This window comes from Micropterus dolomieu, linkage group LG07 (assembly GCF_021292245.1).
Source record: "Micropterus dolomieu isolate WLL.071019.BEF.003 ecotype Adirondacks linkage group LG07, ASM2129224v1, whole genome shotgun sequence".
Classification (NCBI taxonomy): domain Eukaryota; kingdom Metazoa; phylum Chordata; class Actinopteri; order Centrarchiformes; family Centrarchidae; genus Micropterus; species Micropterus dolomieu.
The window spans coordinates 15136446-15150610 of NC_060156.1; the positions used below are offsets into that span (position 1 = coordinate 15136446).

General features: G+C 40.3%; 2 protein-coding genes across 2 annotated transcripts; one reads left to right on the forward strand and one right to left on the reverse strand.

The window, feature by feature from the left end:
• Window positions 1-864: 864 nt before the first annotated feature.
• Window positions 865-3856, forward strand: cnmd (chondromodulin). The gene is made up of 7 exons (XM_046054522.1): window positions 865-936; window positions 1099-1233; window positions 1814-1954; window positions 2072-2185; window positions 2325-2478; window positions 2909-3096; window positions 3629-3856. The coding sequence occupies exons 1-7, from the start codon at window positions 865-867 to the stop codon at window positions 3854-3856; spliced, it is 1032 nt and encodes a 343-aa protein (XP_045910478.1).
• Window positions 3857-9748: 5892 nt separating this feature from the next.
• Window positions 9749-14064, reverse strand: ednrbb (endothelin receptor type Bb). Its single transcript, XM_046053880.1, has 8 exons — window positions 13581-14064; window positions 12946-13412; window positions 12668-12780; window positions 12277-12481; window positions 11828-11968; window positions 11587-11720; window positions 11381-11489; window positions 9749-10661 (listed from the first exon to the last, which is right to left on the reverse strand). Exons 2-8 carry the CDS (start codon window positions 13360-13362, stop codon window positions 10491-10493), a joined length of 1290 nt encoding a protein of 429 aa, XP_045909836.1. The 5' UTR covers window positions 13363-13412; window positions 13581-14064; the 3' UTR covers window positions 9749-10490.
• Between the last annotated feature and the right edge of the window lie 101 nt (window positions 14065-14165).

The following is a 14165-nucleotide window of genomic DNA, read 5'->3' on the forward strand; positions in this document are numbered from 1 at the left end:
TCTACTGCCTCAATTTGCATGCAAATACTGCATTGCTGATCAAATGCTCGTACAATTACGTATTTTTTTGGAGGTCAAAGAATCTACTCACCTTTTCTGATTGCCTCCCAGCTTACCAATTATCCCAAAAATGCAGTTCAATCTGTTTCCAAGCAACAGCTGCACTGCACATTTGAATCTCTTACTATGTGTCTTCTTTTAAGTTATGATAATGAAAGATTAACCTTGACCACAAAACTGCCTTTCTCCCATTGTCAAATCAGAAAATTCGTAATTAAGCAAAGGTTATGTCTGTGTGGGTCTGTGATTGAGTATGGTAGTGCCAGTCAGTGCAAGGAGGAATAAAATAGAATAGTCGCTCTTGCGTAAGAGTTTGACTGCAGGTAGTGCAATCCGGTCATTCTCACTGACACCTGTAACCAGCAAAGAACCAGAGGAAATCTGCAGTATTTCATACATTTATATCACAAGTGACATCCAACTTTAACAGGTGAGGTGATAAAATAAAAGGCATAAAAATAGTCTCTGAAAGCTTAAATGTAAGTACTATGTTTTCCTCCTGACGATGACTGAAAGGTCAGTTAACAACTTTTCTACTGACCATTACATCGCTGCTTCTTACACACCCAATTTCTGATGAGCTCACAAAGGAACAGAAAAGTCTTGTTTTAGCTTGGTACCACAGGATGGCCACCTTGCTTTAGGCACCTGGACCTACAGGTAACAACCAGACGAAGAATTTAGCTCAAAGAATTTATATCAACCATACGTCATTCACACTCAAACGTCAGGAAGCCTCTTGGTGGATAACCTGATTCTCCGAAGAGAAGAAACAGTATTAGAAGAGGATTTACAGAGGACATCATGAGAGAGACTATGGAAAAAGTCCAAAATACCACCCATGGATCTGGCTTTTTGGAACACTGCGTGCCTCCGGTAAGACAGGCTTAATACGTTTTTGATTAGAAATATAATTGACATCCATGACATGTAAATAAAGCTGCAAACTCTTAAGGTTTCCAGGAATGTTATCAGTTGTCTTTGTTATTGTTGAGTGTGCCTCATTTTTTAACTTTGCATCCTCTGAACCTTGTGAAGGAACAAAGCCCACCGACCTCTGCTGCAGTCGGTCGTCTCCTGAGATTTGGAGCTGTGGCTCTTATTGTTGGTGCAGTGTTAATGTTGTGTGCATCCATGGCTGCTCTCTACCTGTGGAAATTCAGTGATAAAAATGTAAGTGCCAACTGCGGTAGTGTGTAGATTGTCCCTTCAGTATCAGAAATGTAAGTTGAATGCAAGGAGGAGGCTTTTGGAGGAAAGTGGATCCAAAATCTTGTGATAATAAAAACTTTTATTAGAGGCATAGTTATATTTTCCTGAGACTGTCACTAGAGATATTTATGTTAATGACTGAAATGCCCGATCAATAATTATATTCATCATCACAATTCAGACTGTGTAACTGTATCTTTAATTCTATCTACAATGCATACAAACTGCATAAAGCCCTCATGTTACTCTTACACAAGATAGTGTAATGTTCATTTGTGTTCCATTGAGCTCACCTGTAGGGAAATCATTCCCATCAAGGACTGCAAAAGCATTTCCTGCAGTGCTCTGCTAAATTCTCAGTGTGCTTAAACTACACAGGATTTCTGTTAGAGAAGCAACCACAACAATAACTGTGCAGGGGAATAGCAAGCGCCATGCAAAGCTTGTTTTTCTGTATCTCACTTCAATTGTGTTTGCTACAGTGTGATTTACATAACTTGACTAATCAGTCATTTTAACATTCCACTTTGAATGCTACCAGGTTTACAATGTTCGTTACAGTATGAACATCAATGGGGAGGTGAGGGAGGGTTCCGTGGAAATTGATTCTGACAAGAACCTGGAGCGATTTAATACTGGAAGTGGAGCTGAGGAAGCCGTGGAGATTCATGACTTTCAAATTGTGAGTGAGTTTGTCCTTGTTCTCGCTTGCTGAGGTAGTTCAGCAGAGACTTTCTGTGTGCTTAGCAAAGTAGCAAAGCTGTGAGTGTAAACATGGCATCTCTGTGATTTGGTGTAGGGAATAACTGGAATCCGCTTCTTTGGAGGAGACAAGTGCTATATAAAATCCCAAATCAAAGCGAACCTTCCACACATGGGAGCTCACAAGAAAGCGTCGCTGATGTTTGACCTGGTATATTTACACTACTTCATTCAGAACGTTGCAATTGGAGAAAAAAAAGTTGGAAATTACAGAGGATCTGCTTGCTTTTGACAGACATTTCTTTTTTCATTTTAGTAATTCAAGGACATTATTTTTTTCTTCTTGCCAGACAGATGAAATCATGCCAGTGAGGTTTGATGAGAAGTTTCTCATATGGGTTGCTGCAGAGCAGCCGCTGAAGGACACCAACTTTCTGAGCAACAAAATTCTGGGTCTTTGCAGGGAACTTCCCATTTACTGGCTCCAACCCATCTATCCTAAAGGTTGAGTTCTTCTCTTCTTTCTAGCTATGTATTGATTCACTCCATCCCACAGAGTCTATAAAACTGGACTGCCATTATAGACCATGGCATATTCCATTTGAATTATTGTGCATTCTTTCATAATTTATTAAAATCTTGGTTGCCCTGCTTATCTGCTGACACACTTGTAAAATGTACCGTCTCGGCTGAGAACACTGAGAACATCTTGAACATACACCACATTTAGAGTTGTACACCAAAAAAGGCTATGGTCTTGTATCAAAAAAGAATGATCTTGAAATATTCAGGACTGCCTGAAATCACGGCTGCTAATTTAATTATTCAGGACATCTGAGACAGCCCCAGCTATGTAGGATTGAGCTCTGAGGACATGTATGGCGTCTTGTGGATGTTGACCCAATACTCTTGCCTCTTGTGGCCACTGTAACAGATGGGGAGAGGGGAAAGAGAGACACACAGCGAGCCAAACGGCAGTTTAACATGGAGGAGTTTGATGCAGCTGCTGAGGAGAGGGACCCGGTGAGTCACGCAGAGGACGACACCTCCAGAGTCATGGAGGAAGAGGAGGGGGCACAGTCTACTGCAGGGTCAGCGTACAATCCCGACAACCCCTATCATGTGAGTACCAACTTCATCAACAGCACTGTTTACAGTAAACAAGGCTCCAGTGCTGGTGAATTTCTAATTAACTATCAAGAGGCATATACTGCGCCCTGAGGCAACCCTTGAAGTAACATTATGAATTGAAGTTTCTCTGTTTTGTCAACACAGATGACTTCATAACACTATCCTTAAGACAGCAGCCTTGTTAAAAATGTAGTCTCATAGAAATAGCAGTACATGGTGTGAAAATGTGTTAACCTGGATTAAGTCCTTCTGTCAGATGTGGGTGTACTGCCAGTACTGTTGAGTGGGTGTTACATTAGTGCCCATAATTACAGGGCAGTGGGGTAACAGCTGCCATTCCAAGTTGATGAACTTATGAACTGAAGTGAAAAATTCCCATTGGTTATAAAAATTCATGTTGCCTAAGAGAACTGTAGTCACATGTTTGGGAGGAAGAGAAGTTTTTGAAAACATTTGAATTGCAAATGAGTATAAATTTAGAAAAAGATTCCTCTTCAAAATTAACTTTGCTTCCAAACTGCAGCGCAGCGGCGGGGCCGGAGAGAACGGCGCCATGACCTTTGACACCATGTTAGACCACCAGGGGATCTGTTGCTCAGAATGCCAACGCAGCTACACTCACTGTCAGAGAATATGCGAGCCTCTGCGCGGCTACTGGCCCTGGCCTTACAACTACAGAGGATGCCAGGTAGCTTGCAGAGTCATTATGCCCTGTCGCTGGTGGGTGGCACGCATTTTAGGTGTTGTGTAAGAAAACATGCTACACTTGTGAGAGTACATATCTTTTTTTTTTTTAATGACCCTCAATGTCTCTAAACTTTCAGCTTCTACGCAGTCATGCATGTAGACATAAAGAAAAGAAAGTTACGCCTGTTTGCATGAAATGCAGATCATGATGTATGATTATCTATACTGCAATACACATCTTTAAATACAGTAAAACTGGATTACAAATATGCCACATTCTTTTTTGTAGCAACAGACTCACAAATAAACACATACATTTTTGTAATACCAAGGATTATTGCGCTGTACTGTGTGTAATAGAAGGTATGGGACTGAATCCAAAAGCTCGGCAGATCATGTACATTTTCTGACTGAGTAGGCTTCAATAAATTCTAATTACAGTATATGCTAGCTTTGATGTACATGTTGTTTTGTGTGTCACATCTTGTTTCCATGGTTCCACTGGTTGCTTTTCTGATAAAACTGAAGTGACAGCAATGGTTGTCATAACTTCCATTCACAGCTCAGAATCAGTTTGAGGGCATTGCAATTTGTGCACACTGACATCTGCATTGATGTGAACTAATGTGAGATGAGTGTCATGGCAATGATGGAAAATATTTCCATAAAAGTGATATTTTTATTAAATAAATAAATCTACATTTTTTGCCATGAAAAGTGTGAATGCTAAGCTACAAAATAACATGATCACAGAGACAGGCTTTTTTTTGCACAGCTGTTATTGGGGCTTGTGGTGTAGGCTATTCTGAATACCTCAAAATCAAAAGAAATCAGATTACTATCTCTAAAGCCATATGCCAACTTTCTAAATAATTGAAAGGAGCCATGTTGCGATCAAGACGATTTCACAGAGGGTGATCCAGGCACATCAAATTACAACAGATGTGAAATTGCACCATATCTGCCACTAAAGCCGCATTGCAACTCTGAAGCAGTGTGAGGAAACAACACAAAGAGATGCTTGTCTCTTTTCTTGGAGATCTTGCCTGTTTTCATGGGGGGTAGAGGTGCTTATCACATCTGCAGTGCTGATAAGACGGCTTCTGTGCTTCCGTAGGCTATATAATATTAATCCCTCTCCCACGACTGCAGATGCACTTAAAGGAAGGTGACAAGCATGACATATCCAGGACCTCCTGATGGCTCGTGCTCTGGAGTGCAGCGGCTAAAAGAGCCCCAAGTACCCTCAAGTGATGTAAATTTGCAGGGGGAGTCCAATTTCCATCACAGCACTGTCAGTGCCATGGTCATTAAACTAAATCATCCCGCTGTGTGTCACACAGCTCCCATTTTAAAGTCCCCTCAATAATGGAGTTATACTTGGACTGCAGATTGCAGCACAACAGTGAATGTCTGGCCTGACAGCAGCTGTAATAGTATCCTGCATATTTTTTCACCTTTATAAATCACAGGCAGACATGTATATATGGACATAAGCGATACCTTGAAATGATTCATTAATTGAGAGACCTTTTTGTATCTTAATTGCACCAGCTGCTGTGGACTATATATATATATATATACTTGCCAAATTTAGTGACTGCAGCTGAAATTTAAAGATGATGTGTTATGTGCCTGTTGCTGTCGGCAGTTTCCTTGGGTTTCACTCAGAATATGTTGATACAGCAGCACAAGACAAAGAGCTCTGAGTCTAAGCTAGACAAAAGGAGATGAAAAACACAAAGCAAAAAGAAAAAAACATATCACCACAAGCAACAACTCAAAATGGCATTTAAACTGAGAAAAAAATACATAGCTCAGAACAACAGCAGTTTTGTTATCCTGAGGCCCTGTTTCTAAAAAACTTGTTTCCTTTTGCCATTCCTCCCCTAAGAAGAGAAATGTACCCCCATTGAGTAGAAACAACGAATGTGTTGGAGAGCAGCTTCAGTGTGTGAGACAGTGGTGCCTTTTTGTTTGTCTCCCCTCTGGAGCCAAGCTTACCCTGGGAGCCCTGCAGGCCAGGGAACAAACAGAGCTTTGTGAACACTGACCCACTGTGCCCAGCAGCCAGACTGCAAACCTCCACTCCTGTGCTAATAGGAAACCACAGAAAAGGCGTCCGCAGCAGCCGAAGGCAGGGGGAGCTTTCTCGCATCCACCTGTGCTTTCATCATTGCCCATCAAAACAAGCACAGTCAGGCAGGGTGCTGTGGTACGCTGGTGACCACCAAATCAAAAGCTTTTTCACCAACATCCTCTTGGCACCAACCCTCAACACAATGCATTTGGGATATCTTAGCTAGTGATTTATTCTGTGGCATGGATTTGTGGTAATCAAGCCCGTGCACTCACTAGAGCTCCCAATAAATCTGTCAATAGCCTGTCATAAATTTGCTGTTGTTGCCCAAGAGGTATTAGAAGTGTGAATAGAAGTGTGAAGTGAACCACTCTAGCAAACGTGTCCTACATTTGATTGCATGTTTTCCATTACATCCAGACATGAATGAAATAAACAGTAGTGACAGTCCATTTTGCACCTTAACCAGAACACAGAAACCCTTTTAGGCTAGCTCATTATGTTTTTCTGCAAGAAGGCACTGCAATACGTTTATAGATGCTGGCATCATGAAAAACCTGTAACCCGCAGTTTTGTGCCGGCAATAACAACCGAGGCACCAAACATTTGTCTTTTCTTTTCTCCTGAATGGTCGGAAATAACATGGCTGGATGGGGTGGGGGGGTGGGGGTGGGTGGGGGGGGGAGTTGATACAAGGCTTAAATGCTTTTTAATCCCATGGTTGAGTGACCACTTGCAGCTCTGCCCAGTAGTCTGACTCTGCCTGCCATTTGCAGGTCTCTCTGAAGTTTCTTTGCCATTGGCTGGAGTATTTGCTTGACTGCCCCTTTCTCTCACCCCCTCTCACCCTCCTATTTAGTATGCAAGCCTGACATGACCATTAATTAAATGCCTGCTGGTATTGTAAAAGGAAGTCTGCCTTGTTTGTTTTACTATGTTAAAACTGTAAATATTGTCTATAGATGTATTTGCATTCAGTGAATTACACTTTCTATGTCATGAAACATTATTATTAGCGGATTTCCTAGGTGACTCAATTACTCTGCTCACACTGCATAGATTTCTTTTTGTGTGTATTGCACTTGGTTGCATGGTGTCCTTGTTACACTCAAATAGAAAACCTGTAGTGTGGTGTTGGTCTAAATTGGACACAGTGCTGGAATGCAACTGCCGGTAGCTCCTTCAAACTTTGCTACATTGTTTTCCTAGGGACACACTGTATATTTAACAGTTTATGTGGTGGAGGCACCCAATCTGCAGTGAATGTCAAGAGTTTCTCACAAGAGGTGGGCAGTTATCTGTCTAACACAGCATGCATGGGCTCTCTCAGAGGTCACTCTATGACCAACAATGTAATTATGCTACCTCACACATATCATCATTTCTTTACCCTGAAAATGTAATTTGGAAAGCCACCCCAATGGCATCAATATTAAAAGACTCTTTATCAAAATATGGCATTTGTCAAAACATCAGTCACGGTAGGATGTACCCCAGAACGTACACATCCTCTGGTGGGGTGCTTAAAAAGAGCTATAGATAGCTCAAAGCAGAATATATCAAGACTTCACATCTATACAAAAAAAACCCAGCTCCTCCACAAAGCAATGTCAAGAGGCTTGCCACATGAAAGCAGAAGTTGTCCAAAAGAGTTGTAGGAAGTACTGACAAAGTTTATGAGAAAAAAGTAAATGTGTTTTTAATCCTCAGCAGCACGTGCAACAATGAGGCAGCCTCAGCCCTTAGATATGCCACCCCGGGGGCAGGCTCTATACTTAAGGCTTACAACAGCCTCATTATCTCCCTCAACTCACATCAGATCCTAGCAGCAGTTTGTCACAGGCAGGCTCCTCTCTGCCAGTAGGCATCAGACCAATCCTCCTGCAACACTACTGTACATAATTGCCATATGGACAGCATTTTGAGCCAGACTGAAGACTAAAAAGCCCTCCAGGCAGATTCCCCAGATAACTAAATGAATATTTTATCTCATTTCCATCTAATTTGCACCACATTATTATACAGAACTGAAAATTTTAATTAATTGATAGAACAGATCAAACACAGGTTTACACTTTGATTTTCGGGAGCTGTTATTTTGATAATTTGCATGACTTTTTTCCCATGCCAAGCTTTTTAATCTCCCAAAATTTCAGCATCTCTATATAGAAACACTATAATAAAACATACAGCAAATTAATAACTGTCAGCGCACATGAAATGCTTGTCTTGGTTGTGTGAGCAGTCCTTTTACCTGCCACCCCACTGATTAATTAATTTCACACTGTTTAATTAAATCCACAGTCTGGGGAGTCTGGGCAGCACCGTGGGGAGCCCTATCTGAGCCTTGTGTGTACAGAGATTACTAAAGAAGGTCTCATCCACCCGCACTCTCACTGATGTTGACACTGACGTCACCCTTCTCTGGATACCAGAGCATTATTGTTTCAGGGTCATCACGCAGTTGTGAGCTTTTACTGCTGGGGATACGATAGCACCATTTGTTGCTTATCTGCTGGCATTTACATAAAGAAAGGAGACTGAAGCATTTGACAGTATTTGACATAAATTTGCGCAGTGACAGAAGAATCTGATAAAGTGTGCTGCCGCAGGATGTAAACATTTGATTTCCAGTTAACAGTACGATTAAAAACTAATGACATCCAAAGTGGAATAAAAATGCAGTATGAAATTTAAAGGAGAGTCTTAAAACACAAAATAAGAAGAAATAGGAGAATTACAAAATACACATTCAAATGGATAAACACGAAAAATACATGGACCATGTTGTGCCACTGTAGATCAAAAACAGTGAAAAAACGGGCTTCAGTGTAAATGAGCATATCCCACACTGTTGTATCCAACAGTCAAAGCATCAGAGACACAGAGACACTTTCTCTCTTATGTCAGAACAGAGAGAGGTGCACGAGTGTGTGGCACAGCAGGCAATATAACTGTGTGGGCTGGATAGGACGCATGTTACTTTCTCTGTTCTCTTGAAACATATTTTTGGCATCGCTAATCATAAACACATTTTTAGTATTAAATTTTTCTTTACAGTAAAATGACATTTAAATGATTTATGAAAAAACGACACTTTTGAGGACTACGATGTATCCACACGCTAAAATTTGAAAGGATTACATCAATTCTTGCTAATCCGTCATAATAACATGACAACCTGACTCTAACTGTAGTTTGCCCAATGTAGTGTTTATGTGTCGAGGAAAGCGAGGATAATCAATTGGGTACATAAAGATGGCAGCCTGCTGGTTTGATGCGATGCGATGTGGAACCAGCATCTCCTTGTGCTCTCTATTTGAAATGCCAAGAGCTCTTAGAGCGAGAAACGCTTCGTACAATGGCACCGATATGAAAAAGTCATGACATAAAACAAAGTGAGCATTTTAATACAAATGTTTTCATTTCAAATTACAGTTTAACTGGATTGTTATCAGATTCCTTAATTGAAAAATTTAGAATGGGGTGTCAAAAAAGTAGGGTGCCAATTATCTAAGGTTAAAATAAGCCATTTTATATGAACATGTGTTTACTGGAAAGCTTAATTAGCTTTAGAAATTATCAAAATGTCATGTCCTTATTCCACATCTCTTCTACTATAAGCACCACAAACATACACACGCTTTTATCCAAACTACTGAATCTACAAACAGTTGTGCTCTTTACTTAGACAAGATAAACTTTTAATAGGCATTCCAGCGCTACAGCATCAAGACAGTTTTGCCGACTGATACAGCATTAGCTAGAAGAACAACCCTCTATTTGTGCTTGCCTTGTCCTGTGACAGGAAGACCTATCAGGTGCTCATCTCTACCCAGCCCCCCCACCCCAACCCCATCCCTCTCTCCTCCTGACCTCATTCTGTCATCTTCGTTTTCCTTCTTCCCCACTCTCAGGTCTTTTATAAAGTGTCTCCATGCATTACACATTTAACAATGCATTAAAAATAGGCCACCATCAATCAGTCATTCAGTGGCGGAGACAGAATCTACTTGTGGCACCAATTTGATATGTTTCTCAAGGTTCAAGAATGAAAGGGATGCTATTAACTCTTAGGCTGCTGTGTATGGGAAACTTAACAGAGACGAAAAACACACATTTATGTGCTAATAATACACCGTACCCCATAAAACCCACCGTAAAAATTTTTGAATTCCCATTTGCTCGATTTCCTGCGGCACAGTGTCTTTCCAGAATCCAGAAACAGAATCAAAATAATATATATGCAGTTGGTAAGCCGTGACAAGATTTCTGTTGATGGGTGCCAAGTTAACATTGTGCCCAAAACAGTGATTTGAGAACTATGATGCATGATACAGGATAGGTACTAGGTAAAATCTGATGTAATGGTTGGGAGTGAGTCAAGCCCCAGGGGCAAATAGTCTGAACAGTCTGACTCCAGGTTGCTCATACCAAAGCAGATGTTCAACTGATGACAGCAGTACAAAAGGCAGTGCTGCATGTTATTCACAAGGTATTTTACATTATTATGATGGCATGTCAAGGTTGCTGAGCAACCGATAGAGTCCCTTTGGTAGCTATATGTATATTTAAAAAAGAAACACTGAAGTATTTGCACCCTGCCACGTGGGTTTTGTTAAACCAGTAAGGTTTTTTCTTGCTCAGGTAGAGGTGTGGAAGTCTGCTTGTGAGCTTTGATGTTGCCGCTCTGCTCTGAGGCTTGATCCTGCGTTCTGGACTTCAAAACAGACTGCACCTCGTCATGGGCAACAGCTTGAAGAGGTTGACACCAACTGCACAGACATGCCTGAAAGACCACACACACAAAGACATTTGGTCAGAGGACAACACACATTTACCGTCAGTATGTAATCATGCAGTTTTGCCTATTTGTATGTCTCTTAACAATGACCAGTAAAAACGTTATTGCTAATCCAAAGAGTGAATAATTAAAGCAGTTTTATTCCTGTGTGTACATTTGTTGAAAGCAATCTTTAGTTTGGGTTGTATTTTAAAGAAAAAAAGGGAATATAAAAAGATGGAAAAACATATATACATAAATGTAATAAAAAAAACATATACCTTTATACATACATTATACATAAACTGCAGAGGAAGAGAGAGTAGTTCTCCATGTACTGTGATGAGCAAAAACAAATCAAAGTATGTTTTAGATATGCCCTTCTGAGCTAGTAATTAGTAAAAGTAAAATTGCCTTGAAGCTATGTTTTCTTCTTCTTCATAACACATCACTCTGATTCAGTGATGAATTGTCTGGTAGATTGCCAAGTGTCTGGGTGTTTTTTTTTCTGACAATGTTTTTCCAGACCGTTTTCACTTATTACCCCCTCAGGTCATAGCCTACTCCAGTCTGGCTATTTTACAGACATGGCTCCATATGTCCTTGGTGACACACATGATAGCTCATCCACTGTGGATCAAAATGCTGTCACCCCCACCAGATGTGTGTACTTTTGTAGTGCCTTGAATATTGAAAAACAGTAAGTGCATGAAAGTATATCTTACCATGAAACATCTTTTAAATTTTTTGCTGACTATGTACAATGCAATAGGGTTGATGCACGAGTTGAGGGATGCCATATTAATGCCAAAATAATCCAGGACAAGAAAGACACTGAAAAAGAGGGATAAACATCAGGTATTAATTAGACAAAAGAGCACGGACCAGGTAATGAACAATGAAAAAAAGGTACTGAATACTTCATGCTCACCTCAGAAGCTGACACCTATTAGGATCTTTCTCATCGTATATGGTTAATTTCAATATTCTGCTTAGGTATAGAGGTAACCAACAAAGTGCAAACACGATCACCAGGCAGAAGACAGTTTTTGCGACTTCTCGTCTCTTAAAAAAGAAAGATAAGATCCATATTAGAGTTGACATTGCACAAAAATTTGAGAAATGTGGGGGAAAAAAGTTGCAAAATGTGTCTCTAAGTGTTAACTAATAACCTGCTTGGCATGGTCGCTTAATGTATTCTCAGTATTCCTCAGCATTTTCCTGGTCATGAGCGTGTAGAAGACGGCGGTCCAAGCCAGTGGCATGCAAAAGTAAAAGCCAAAGAGCCACCAGTCCTTTACTGATTTATAAAACTGTTGATTAAACATGACAGAGGCCCATAGTCAGTCGGTGCTGCAGATGACATGATGTTTGGTGGTTGCTACACCATGTATAAAACATCTGAGACACACATATATAGGTTTCCAAGGACTTCTACAAGAATGTGCTGGGCATTTGTTGGATGAAGTTGAGAGAAATAACATTAAAGCCATTATTCTTTTCATGCCCTATCAACGCTCATACATGTTGCTGTATGTTGGATATTAAAAGACAATCAGATCAAACACATGTTGATTTGTTTGTTTTATCCTGTTGCATTGGCTGGAGACGATTACATTACCTGCATGATCTGTGTGGTTTGCATGGGATGAAGCAGACATATTCTCAGATGCTTGTCTTTATAGTCCATTGTTATCATATCAAAGCCGACAACTTCAGGCACAGCCAGCAGGATAGAAATAACCCATATCAGAGTTATTTCGATTGCTGTCCACAGTGAAACCCCAATGCTTTTGATCCGATTCCAGGATACTACGGCTCGGTATCTGCAAAATCAATGGGAAAATGTTATGGCTTGGGGGACTTTTTGTCTGTAACAATAATACATTTTTCAGTTAAAGAACATTTCAAGGGCTAATGCTAAACAAATCTGTCTGCTTGATGAAATACAGATAGTAGCCAGCATACACATTTTCTTGTAGGGCACAGGACTGTGCTGCTTATCTCCTTACCTGTCAACACTCAAAGCACATAAGCTCAACACAGTAATTCCAACAGTGGTTTTCTGTATGAAAGGGACGAGTTTGCACAACACCAAACCGAACGGCCAATCTTCTGCAATGAGCTGAAGTAAAAGCAAAGAACATTTTCCGTAAAAAAAAAAACACACAACCAAAATCAATTCAAGGTTAGATTGAAGTTTAAATGGATAAAAAAAAAGGGCAGAAACAGGATAAGGCGCAACATTGTTTTCTTTTTGCAATTGCACAGCATGAGGTGAATAACTTACTCTGTAGGCGTTGATTGGAATGTCTATCACAATGTGGATTAGATCCCCCAAAGCAAGACTTGCAATGACAATGTTTGGTCCGCTTCTCATGCATTTGTTTACATATATGATTTTCAGTAAGGCTGAATTTCCCACTATTCCAACAACAAACACAACAACAGAGACCGCAGTATTGACATATTTGAAGGCGTCTCTGATTCCAGCTGACTCCAAGCACATAGGAGGGTGTGGTGTTTTTGGTCCTGCTACATGGGGTGGATGGATTGAGCTGTTGGATTTCTGTTTTTCCAGTATTAAAAGACCAGGGGAGGCCGTTCCAGAGAGTTCAATTACAGGGAATGATCCTGAATGCTGATCACTGCCCTCGCCTCTGATGAGAATATTTCCCAAACAAAGAATGAGAGCCACGGTCCACATGGTTAATGATGTTCCTCAAAAGGCCCTGAAATGTTTTTGCCAGCAATGGACTGAAAATGAGAGTGAAAGTAATTAACACAGCATCTTAACTTTGAGATTTACAGTGTGCAGCACAAGCATTTAGGTGAGGTAAAGGATTCATTTAATTGCCATATCTAAAAGACACAATAAATATACAGCACTGATACAATATAATACACTGAATTATGCCAGCTTACCTTTAGATGAACACATACAAACTGCATAAATTAGTCTCTGTAGTACTTAAACAATAGGCTGTATTGTACACAAAGGACTACTGTACTATTGCTTTGTGGCTGTGCCTACTTTAAATGTTAGAACCCAGCAGAGGGAAATCAGGGTTTTATACACTAAGGTATTGTTGTCAGAGTTAGTCATCGATCTGTCAGTAGTGACTGTAATTACTTCCCTTGATGCATCATCCTCAATGAAAGGATGGCGTTGAAGTGTATTGTCTGTCATCACAGAGTGAGATCATTTTATAGGCTTCAGGAGGGATATTATGTTGCAGTTGTTTCCCCCTCTCTCACTAAAAATGTGGTCGTTTTCTTGTTTGACATAAAAGCTCCACACAAATTCTAAATGTAGCAAAATGTCTGTGTTAGTGAAGAGACAATGTTTTTTTGCTTAAAGCCAAAGAGCTTCTATCACTAAACTTAGAAGTCATCATTAGTAAATGTAATGGGAACAGGAAAACTGTCTTCTGCGTGTTCTTTTTCTGATGTACATGAGCCTGATACAAAACTACTGCCGGGCAACGACACTTGAATAATAACAAAAAT

Bases quoted from the DNA above. Each gene is read 5' to 3' on its own strand.
- cnmd (XM_046054522.1), top strand. From the start codon at position 865: ATGAGAGAGACTATGGAAAAAGTCCAAAATACCACCCATGGATCTGGC. The intron at 1,234-1,813 runs GTAAGTGCCAAC...GAATGCTACCAG, and splicing joins GGAAATTCAGTGATAAAAAT to GTTTACAATGTTCGTTACAG. The intron at 2,479-2,908 runs GTTGAGTTCTTC...CCACTGTAACAG, and splicing joins CCAACCCATCTATCCTAAAG to ATGGGGAGAGGGGAAAGAGA.
- ednrbb (XM_046053880.1), bottom strand. From the start codon at position 13,362: ATGTGGACCGTGGCTCTCATTCTTTGTTTGGGAAATATTCTCATCAGA. The intron at 12,482-12,667 runs GTAAGGAGATAA...TTGATTTTGCAG, and splicing joins TGTGCTTTGAGTGTTGACAG to ATACCGAGCCGTAGTATCCT. The intron at 11,969-12,276 runs GTAATGTAATCG...TTTAATCAACAG, and splicing joins AAACCACACAGATCATGCAG to TTTTATAAATCAGTAAAGGA.